Source organism: Akebia trifoliata, chromosome 8 (assembly GCF_017979445.1).
Source record: "Akebia trifoliata isolate Shusen 1 chromosome 8, ASM1797944v1, whole genome shotgun sequence".
NCBI classification, from domain to species: domain Eukaryota; kingdom Viridiplantae; phylum Streptophyta; class Magnoliopsida; order Ranunculales; family Lardizabalaceae; genus Akebia; species Akebia trifoliata.
Window position 1 is genome coordinate 21,395,645 of NC_141382.1, and position 11,240 is coordinate 21,406,884.

The 11,240-nt window shown below is 38.9% G+C and overlaps 2 protein-coding genes across 2 annotated transcripts; one reads left to right on the forward strand and one right to left on the reverse strand.

Moving 5' to 3' along the window:
* Positions 1-1,888: 1,888 nt before the first annotated feature.
* LOC147396374 (Pentatricopeptide repeat (PPR) superfamily protein) lies at positions 1,889-3,972 on the reverse strand. Its single transcript, XM_086449152.1, has one exon. It carries the CDS (start codon positions 3,816-3,818, stop codon positions 2,175-2,177), a length of 1,644 nt encoding a protein of 547 aa, XP_086305278.1. The 5' UTR covers positions 3,819-3,972; the 3' UTR covers positions 1,889-2,174.
* Positions 3,973-9,579: 5,607 nt separating this feature from the next.
* Positions 9,580-11,005, forward strand: LOC147396375 (uncharacterized). Its single transcript, XM_086450109.1, has 2 exons — positions 9,580-9,931; positions 10,068-11,005. Exons 1-2 carry the CDS (start codon positions 9,580-9,582, stop codon positions 11,003-11,005), a joined length of 1,290 nt encoding a protein of 429 aa, XP_086306235.1.
* Positions 11,006-11,240: the final 235 nt, after the last annotated feature.

Sequence of the window (11,240 nt, forward strand, 5' to 3'; positions counted from 1 at the left end):
TTTTGTTAAATTTTGAATTTTAATTTGATCTTGGTTTAGTTTAATTTTTAATTTGAATTTTATTTTGATTTTTGGTTTAAATTTGATTTGAATTTTAAATTAGTTTCTTGGTTGAATTTTAGTTTGATTTTCGATTTGAATTTTATTTTCCTAGAGATCAGGGTCTCTATTTTAGAGTTGGATATTGAGGGGCATTTTGATGATTTTTTTATAGATTTTTCTTGAATCTCTCTATTTTCGTCGATTTGGGTCTCGTTAGACTCGAAATCATTTTCCGAGTGTAATAAAGGTACTTTCAAGATTTTTCGGGGGTCCAAAATTTATGAGGGGCATTTTCGTCATTTTGATGAATTTTTTTATAGATTTTCCTCAAATTCTCTATTTTCATCGATTTGGGTCCGTTAGACTCGAAATCACATTCTGAGTGTAATTGAGGTACTTTTGAGACTTTTCGGAGGTTTAAAATTTATGAAGGGTATTTTTGTTATTTTTATGATTTTTACAGATTTTTAGGGATTTCAGCGTGAGGTTTCTTTCAATCCCTGTGTGATTATTTCTAAGTTCCAAATCCATATTTTCCTAACATATCGAGGTCTCAAAGTTATTGAACTATGTAGCGAACCTATGCGTACGTGCTTGCTAAGTCGGGTGTAAGATGTAACGATCCTAAGCGTGCGTAAATTTTTATGTCGAGTCGTGACGAGTAGGAGGGACGAAAAGACTAGAAACAGAAGGAATCAAGCAGTACTCACAAGCCTTCAAGTTCTTTTATGCTCATCATTAGGAATCCACAACAATTGGCTGACGAATTGTCGAATTGGGCATATGCAAAAATTGGGTGTCTACAGGCAGTAACTTAAAAATCCAGTTAATTAAAATCTTTCTTTCTTAATGGCCCTTACATGAAAAAACAATGAACAGAAATTATCGAGATCAATGATTATTGTAGAGGGTAAAAGTTGTAATGCATATGGACCTTAAACGTGTCAAGATGTGGTTAGAGTAGATAAACTGAGTAGAAAAGTCCTACTCTGCTCAGAGTGGTACCTAAGTCAGCCCATTCCAGCTGTAGGGCAAGCTAGAGTGCCCACTCTACTTTGCATAAAGGGCATGTTCATATAAGCAAACATCGAATCTCCTAGACCACCTGATTTGGCAGGATATCCCAAGAATCTTTGAGGAGGATGATGCATTTAGCATGGACTCTTTTGAGATCGGATAACTTCTTCTAAAAGAAAGGATTCCATGAGAGAGATCCCTGAAGATCAGGGATCATGAAAAGAATTCCATTCTGAGAAGATCTTTAGGGAAGGGAATAAATAGAGTGGTGGGCCCAAAAGAAAGGGGATCGGCAATTCTTGGGATATTGAGAGTTCATTATTGTTTTTTGAGAGCTAATTTGATTGTTGGAGAGTTTTAGTAGGTAACACACCGGTGCCACCATTCGATTAGAGGAGCTGGGGGCACGCAACAGAACGATTAAGCTGAGTTATCAGAGGTAACTAGAAATCACCTCTACAATTATAAATCATTGATCTCGACGATTTAGATCTTTGATCGTAATGGTTCATGTTAAAATATCGAGCTTGATCTACAATATTTGATTTCAACCTCCAATCTCAACTTTTCATGTTAAATTGTCAAGATCTGAGAATTATAGCAAAAGTTGGTTGATCTCAAGTAATTTTTTCTAGAAATTAACAATTTGATATGTGGTCATTCCATCGAGGTAGGAGGACTTGGTACAAAAGTAACTCTCAGTGATATCCACCAATTAATGAAAGAATTATTACCCCCACCCTCCTACATAGGCATTATTCATTCATGAGTATGTTATATTCCAAACAGTAAGTGTCAATCTAATGAGTGTGCTCTGTTATTATCTATATGTTGGAAGAAAGAAAAAATTTGAATAATATCATATATGTATGTGTACCACTAGACCTAACATCCAAATTTCAATAATGCACCATGGATCAAGTTTTCAGATATCACTGTGCCCCACAACGCCTCAATAATTGGTTTACCTTATGATGCATCTACTACTTGAAGCTCTCACTGCAGACAACAATCGTTTCCTCATATATAAATTGAATTTATACTGAGGAATTCAGAAGTAAGTGGTGTCATTTCTTTCAAGCTGATTTAAAGTAAGATCACATTTGCAACCTCTCTCATCCCTCAACATATTCAAGAAGACCACCCCAAGATTCCTTTGGCCTATATCCAGCCATCTTTAACTGCCTATCGATCTCATACAGAATTTCATATATCCTCTCATACTGAGGATGTGATCTGTCTCCTGAAATGAACTCATGAACTCTATTGCTCATTTCAATACAACTTCCCCCTGGTATCTTCTTTACTCCATTATCTCTCATCATCTTCCTCACCATCCCAACTTCATGCCATTTCCCAAAAGCTGCATATATGTTAGACAGAAGTGTATAGTTCCCACTATTATGAGGCTCTAACTTGATAAGATGCTTTAAAGCACACTCTCCAAGCACGACATCACCATGCACTCTAGAAGCAGCCAGAAGCGATCCCCATATAGCTCCATTTGCTTCATATGGCATACCCCTAACTAATTCTTGTGCTTCTTCGAGGTAACCAGCTCGCCCAAGCAGATCAACCATACACCCATAGTGCTCAATCTTGGGTTTGATCTGATATCGTGAATTCATGTTGTCGAAATACCAACGACCTATATCAACCAATCCAACATGGCTACAAGCAGATAGGATGGCAATAAAAGTGACTTCATTTGGCTTTACCCTCGATCTTTCCATACGAGAGAACATTTCGAGGGCTTCTCTTCCAAGTCCATGTAGAGCAAGCCCTGCTACCATTGTAGTCCAAGTGATTACACTTCTAAGCTTCATCTTTTCGAAAACCTCAAGTGCCTTTTCTATTTTCCCCGATTTCACATACATGTCTATGAGGGCATTGGAAAGAGGCACTATCTTATGTATTCTGTGTTTGTCTATGTAATCATGGATCCATTCTCCTAGCTCAAGAGCACCCAAATGTGCACAAGCTGAGAGTGCAGCCAACATGGTAATTTCATCTGGTTCGACTTCCTCAACTTGCATTCTTCGAAAGATTGTAATTGCCTCATTTGGCTGATTCATCTGAGAATAACCTCCAATCATTACGGTCCAAGAGATCACATTACGCTCAGGCATCAACTCAAACAGCTCCCGTGCACTGTCCACTTCACCAACCTTTGTATAGCCAGCTACCATTGCATTCCAGGAGACCACATCTCTAATAGGCATCCGGTCAAAGAGACTCCGAGCATCCGAAATGACTCCTCCACAAGACGAATACATCTGAATCAGACCCGTCACTATATGAACATCCGAATATAATCCAATTCGAATCACTTGACCGTGAATCTCTTTCCCAATTTCAAGTGCAGACAAATGAACTATAGCCTTCAATACGAAGGGAAACGAATAAGTATCGGGACGAAAACCCATGATTTGAATTCTTTTATACAGAATGATAGCTTCTCTTGCAGAATTTGTTTGAGAGAGACCCTTGATCATCGTGTTATAGAGATATATATCTGGTTGAATTTTGTGGATGAAAACTGAATATCCATAATCTGCAAAACCCAACATTGAACAGATATGGATGAATTTGCTAAGGAGAAGATTGTTCTGATCGATTCCTCTGGGAATCATGAACCCATGAGTTTGGTTTATGTGAATAAAGTTAGAACATTGGTTTAGCATGGAAAGGAGATCTGGGCCTCCATATGTATGGAATCTCATTTTAAGGAAAGATCGCAAAGAGATGGATCCAACCATGGTTTTCTACTGTTTTTTAGCCGTTAAATCTTTTGAGACATTTCAACTTAAATGAGTGGAAAATATTTTTGCTGACAAAAGAAAAAGTCAATCTAAGAAACCACTGATCTGCCAATAACATGGCCCCACGTGTGTTGAGGCCATCCCTTGTTTACAAACTACGCTCGTTAGGTTTCATGTGAATTACAAGACGGATTTCACAAGAGCCAGCGTGTATTAAGGGTCGTCCCAATTTACAAAACTACCCTCATTAGGGTTCATATTATTCGTCATATGAGATTATTTGAAAAAGTCGTGATTTTATGACACCCCTTGACATGACATAGGCTAGAATCATAGATTTTTTTCACCTCGGGATATATACCTGTAAATCTCCATAAATATGTGCAATTGTGTATCCCCAAAAAATAATCTATGGTTCTAACACATGCCACGTCATGGGGCATGTGTTGGAGGGTTGTGTATAAAAAAAATTATTTTATATGAAATTTCAGATTGACTTTCTATGAGTAAAACAACTCTCAATGAAATGGGATCAAGGGACACGACAAGGTGTCAGGTTTATGCTTTTGGATACATGACAAACAAGGTGCTAGGTGTATAATCTAGGATATAAGATTCGTGAATGTTTGGCTGTTGGCCCACCTCTTGGTCGACCTATGCATGAAAAACTGATGTATAACTTCTTTTTCGCATTCAGTGGAAATAAATTATCAGGAAGTAAGATAAACAACTTCTAGATACAAAGTCATGAAACAACAAACTTGAGAATTCTCTATGAGAATTTTTCTACAAATAATAAGAAATCTACCACTATATAGTTTTAGAAAATTACACACTTAATTGAGTTATAGAAAAATTGAATTGAATAATTTAGCCTACTTGACAATCCAATTTATAAAGAGATTTCTGTTTAAGAATGTAGATAATGCAAATTTAATAAGTCCATGTGTGTGCCACACAGACTAATCACATGTGAGGTGGAAAAAGTATAGTCAATAGGAGAAGGGCAATTAAGTCATTCCACCTTGATTTACTCCTATAAATAAGATAAGATGGTCACATTTGAAGGGGATTCTCTCTTTGGAAGGATTATCACCACTTCTTTCTCATTTGGCTATCTCATTGGGCTTAATTTTCTCTATCTATAGTTTTACTTCTCTTTCACAGGGGGCTTCCTCCATTTCTCATGTAATGTAATATTGTAATAACTTCAAGTATGGTAAAATGGTTATTTGGAATTCGGGGATGTAGTTCGAATTTGGATGAACCCTATAAACAAATAGTGTGCTGTCTTCTCTTTCTCTTTCTTTTTAATTATCTTTGTATGGCTCATACCTGCATAATACCAACACTGAACGGCTATGAAACATGATTTAGGCGGTGGTGGGATTACCCTAAGTGTCACTCGGCACGTGACCAATATAAAGGCCTTATCCTCCGTTTCATAACCAAAAGTGGGTATCGACAAAGAATTTTTCAAATGATTTACCTTGAGAAGCCAATTTGTTGAGATTTGAGGAATTCTTAAATGTCTCTTAACACTAACAAATAATTCCTTGTTCATAGATGACAAAGACGTGTCCATTCATGGATAAAAGGTGTATCTATTCATGGATAATCGAATAGGTGCATCCCTTTATAGACAACTAAAAGTTGATTCCATCATTTGTGTTCCATGTAAACTACAAGATCACTTATAATCATTGATGTAGTTGAAAACATTATCTAGAGTTCAAATAATTTTAATATTTTTTAAGAATATATATATATAACTTGCATGAGAATCATATTGACCAACATTTGCACATTTGCATTATGTCGTTTGTTGTTGTTTATTGTAGAGGTGATTTTTGTGATCACCTCGAGATCTTCAACCTCCTGATTGGATAATCTTCTTCTCCTCCAATTCTTTCCTGTTCCTTGTTTCACAGAGCCTACGATGCTTAAGTTAGTTTAAGGTAAAATTTGAAATAATTTTTGTGCAAGAAAGTTGCATACCTTTTGTAGATACGTGGATTTCGTCATTATAACGATCACATCTACTAAGAATTGGAGTCGCCACCATTCATATTGTAAGTGGGTGTGAATGGTCACCCGATGTATATTTTCCAAAAAAAATGACATTTTTGATACATAGTGACTCACGATGGATAGGAACTAATCAAATCTTGGGATTCGGGGTAAGCGGCTCGATTGAAGAAAAGGGAAGGTGTTAGGCACCCTTTTCTCCCCGCCAAGTGGCGGTAACCTCAAAGAACTCGGTCATTTTGATTTAAAAAAATGAAAAATGAAGTGCCACGTGTCGTGCATTTGTACTCTAAGTAGGGATTTATTTTTGGCTTGATCATAGGGTCATCCCATTGATGGAGATGCCCCTTATAGATCCTTAGCCTTGAGGTCCATTCATCCTAAGTCCATCTAAAACAAAATGAAGAGGAGATGGATGATAGAAGAGGGAGGAGGAGAAGGTAGGGAGAGAAAGGGGGGTTATTTTTGTTGCTGGTGCCTTGTATCTTCAATCTTCTTTTCTTCTTCTTCTTCTTCTTAAATTCTTTTTGATTGCTTGGTGACTTAGGAAAATGAAATTTTTTTTGTATGATTGAAGGAGTAGAGAAGAGGTGATGAGAGAAATGAGTGGGGTATAGTAGTTTTTTGTAAGACTTGGGGGAGGAAATTTGTAGTATTTTGTGTAGTGAGAATTGGTGAAAAATTGGTAACATTTTCTTAGTAATCATGGGTCACCCTTTTTGGGATGATGAGGAGGGTATTTATAGATGCTTGGAGAGTGTTTAGGGGTATAATGGGGTGAAAGGTTGAAATGAGAGATAATGGCATAGATTTTAGGGTGGAAGGTATGAAATTTAGAGTGGATTTGAGGGTAACTATGTAATGAGTGGAAATGGGTGATGTTTAGATCCAAATGGTTTGAATCCTACCCAAATCCATTTGGATAGAGTGTTTGGCGAGATGAGATGAGTGATGGTTGATGGAGGGAATGATGGTGTAAGGTGTTAGGTGTTTGATTGAGTGTTGGATTGATGGAAGAGGGGATGGGTAGTGTAAGAGGTTGGTTGGTTGGATTTTGAGAGAATTGAGGGGAGGATGACATGTGGCAAATGGGGAGGTGATGAGATTGGTTGTTTGGTGATGGTGGTTGTTTGATTAAAGAGAAGGGTATGGGTTAGTTTAGTGATGATGGTGGGAGGTATGGGTTGAGGTGATTTTGTTGGAGTGTTTTAAGGAAAAGTGATGGGTTGAGATGTAGGAGACATGGGTGGTAATGTTGGTGGTTGATGGTGTTAGAGAATGGTGATGGGTTAGGGCATGGGTGGTGATGGGTTGAGGTGTGGGTGGTTGATGATGTTAGAGAATAGGGATATGTTAGGTTAGGGTAGAGTATGGGTTGAGATGATTTTTGAAGAGAGGTGATAGGTTAGATGAATTGTGAGAGAAAGGTGATGGGAGTAGGTGATTAGATGAGGGAGGTGAGAGGGGGTGATGACATGTGTCATTTTTTATGATAGATTGTGATTGGTTGATGTGGGTAATTGTTGATGGGTAATGGGTTGTGGGTTGGATAATGAATTGGGTATGAATAATGTCTTGTGGGCTTTGTAGTGTTGAGCTTGGGTTATAGGTTATTTTGGCTTTGATGAGACTTGTTTTTGGTTGGATTTTTTTGAGGGTGGGTAGGTTTTAGGGTTTAGGTGATGTGGGATTAATTTTAGGTTAGGGGGTAAGGTGAGAAATTGGTTATTGGCAAATTGGGCCTTTTAGGCCCATGGGAGCGTTTTATCGAGCATTTGGGTATTTTTGGATACATCAGCGAAGCAGTGAGGATTGGCCAAGTGTAGGATAGCTTAAACCCTATTGGTGGGTCCCTTAAGTCATTGGGAGGTCTTAGGGGCCTTGGTTCAAGCAAAATGCCATTTTTAATGTTTTGGGCCCTGGAAGCCCGTTGGCCAATTTTGTCGAAAAATCTGTATTTTGAGTGGAGCAAGATAGATGGGAGCATGTTGAGTCCTTTTCATGTGGGCCCATTAGACCCTTAGGAGGTCTTAGGGGCTTCGATTTGATAGAAATGCCACATTTTAACGATTCGGGCCTTCGAGGCCTGTTGGCCAAATTTATTAGAAAACTACTATTTTTGGGCCCTTTCGAGTGAGGGCCTATTCAAATTGGGGTGTCTGTTAGTACTATGTTTTGTCAATTCCAAGGGTAGTCGTGTGATGTCATGATGTAACTACTAGAAACATTATTGTGAATCCATTACTCAACGACCTCAACGATAAATCCATAATATATCAAAACCAATCAAGGTCAAGGGACATCTTCACCTATGGAGCATCAAAACAGGTATATTTCAAGGGGATCAGAAGTTGTCGGCAGGAGTAAAGGATCCATCGCCAGCCACCGACCGAACATTTTGGGATATCTTCTATCAGTGGCAGAAGCTCTAACCTGTCGGTCCCACCGATAGAATATTCATCGGTCCCACCGATGAACATCTTGACGGTTCCACCGTTATCCATCGACCAATTAACATGGGATACCTTCTATTGGTGGCAGAAGAACAATCCTGTCGGTCCCACCGATATACTAGGCATCGGTTCCACCGAAGAACACTTTGTCGGTCCCACCATCATCCACCGTCAGAACTAACTAAGGAATTTTTGTTCGGTGGCAGAAGCATACTTCTGGCGGTTCCACCATAAAAGTACTCATCGGTCCCACCGATGAAGCTTGGAGGTTCCATCGTCAGTACTCCCAAAAACGCTAAACGATAAGATTTTCGACCGTTATGTTTGGTCGGTGCCACCGTTGGAATTCAGGTGCCACCGACAGAAAGCCGTTAAGAGCTCTTCCTATAAAAGAAAAGCTCTAGGCCTCTTCTTGGCTTTGATCAACAACTTCGAAATTCAGTGCAAGTCAATAAACATACTTCAAAAGGCTTAACGAAGTAAGAAGAGTCGTGAGGGTAGTCGAAATCATGCATATCAAACTACCTCATCTTAGTTGATCAAGCTCTACTTACTCCACCCTTCAAGAGTTACATTCTAACATCGAGCGAGGCAAGAAGCCATTGTTGAAGGGAGTAATGAAGAACTGAAGAACAACAAACTCACTTCAATCGTCATAACTGTGAGTTTGATTGTTTGTATTTTAAATTCTAAAAATACTCTTGTAATAGTTTACTTGATTTCTTCTTCAAAATCAAGCACTTGATTGAGTTGCGGACTCAAGTTGAGTGACAAAGGTTACTGAGTTTCCGAAGTATAAAACTAAAGGATTTTGAGTGGATGTGGTCCACTCAATCTTAGGGTTGCGGAATTAACTTAGAAAATTCTATGTTCGGTTAAGGTGAACCAAAAATCTCAGTTTTAGTGGACACCAAAGAACCATCAATTTGGGTTCTCTTGGGAGTGGATGTAGGCACAGGTGCTGAACCACTATAAATCGTGTGTCTCATATTTTGTCTCAGATTTCCTTATCTTTATGCCAATTTGGATGCACATCATGACTAATCATAACTTGCATAAATATCTTGTTTCATGAATGATTTGGTGAATACACCCTGATTAACACACTCATTAAAAATTCATTCACACCCTAATATTCACATTCAGAAGAATTTTCAAATAGTCCTATTCACCCCCCCTCTAGGTCTCTACCCTGTCAAAGCTGTAATTTCAATTGGTATCAGAGCGGGTTACTCTAGAAAGGTCTAACCACCCTGAGTGATCCGTGACCTTGCATCATGTCTAGAGCCGATAAATGGTCATCGGCTCGTCCACCTATGTTCGAAGGCATTAAGTATGCTTTCTGGAAGAATAAAATGATGATATACATCAACTCACTAAGTAGGGATGTGTGGGACATGATTGAGGAAGGTTGGGAACCTCCCGTTGACATCATCGAGGTAGATGGTGTCACTACCTCTATTCCGAGACCATCAAGAAAATGGACAGAACAGGACAAAATAGACAGTAGTAACAATTACAAGGCTCTAAATGCCATTACGAGTGCCATTTCCGACGATGAATATCAACGGATATGCACGTGTCAGTCGACTAAGCAAGCATGGAAAATTCTAGAAACCGCTCACAAAGGTACGAGTATAGTGAAAAAAATCTAAACTTCAACTCCTCCGCACCCAATTTGAAAATATCAAAATGGAGGAAAGCGAAACTGTCTAAGAGTTCTACGCACGTCTAAGTGACATTTGCAACTCTATGTTTTATGTAGGTGAAACTGTCCCTCAAGGTAGGATTTGTGCAAAAATCCTAAGATCCCTGCCTAAGAGATTTGCCTCTAAGGTCACCTTAATTGAGGAATACCGAGATGTGGAAACAATGACCGTTGAGGAACTTATGGGGTCTCTCACTACCTTCGAACTCCATCTCAAAGGGCCTCCCTCAAAAGGGAAGACTCAGGTCCTGAAGACATCCTCTTCAAAGTCTACATCCAAGCGAACATCGCATATCGGATCTCAATCCTCCTCCCATGATCATAAGAAGATACTGATTGAAGAGGATAAAGAGCCTGAATCGGATGAGGAAGACTTAGCCTTGTTAGCCTTAAAGTTTCAAAAGTTCTTCAAAAGAAGAGGACCGGGTAACACTAGTAAACGTAATCATCCGATAGATAGACATGCGCCTATAGGTAGAACCGTGTCTAAACCAAGGGAAGATACTGAGTGTTACACATGTTGCAGCCGTGGTCACTACTCAAATGTGTGCCCCTCTAAATCCAAATCCAAAGGTCTACCTAGACCTAAGAATAAGGGTACAACAATGGCTGCTAAGGCCACATGGGATGACTCTGAGGAGTCAGAAGACGAAGAAGAGCTAGGGTCTCTATCAGATAATGAAGACCAAGACACTCTTCGAATCCTTATGGCTGCCACCACTGTCTTCATTCCAGATGGGGATGAACTTGAAGGAGATCTGGACTGTGAAAGTCAGAATCACTCATTGGTCACTTCTTCCTCTGATGAAGAAGGAGAAGATGAGGACAGTGATGAACTTGAGCTTCAATCTACATTTGATCAACTGTTCGTTAGTCATGTAAAAGTAACCAAGAAACATAGTCGAGAAAAACTCCAAAAAGAACAGTGGCATGCCCAATATGAGGAAATTTGCAAGGAAAAACTCTCCATAGGACTTGAATTAGAAGATATTTAGACTTAACTCTCTACAACCTTAGAAAGACAGACTAGCTTACTCTCTACATCTGAGACAGTCCTGATTGAGAAAGATGAGATGGTAAAAAATCTTCAACAACTCAAGAATCTTCTCTCGATGGCAAACTCCACAATAGCTCGTCTAAACTTAGAATTAGTTAATCTCCGTGATGAAAACAAAGTTCTTAAGTTTGACGTCGATAGACTGCAAAACCAAAAGACTAGACTTGAGTATA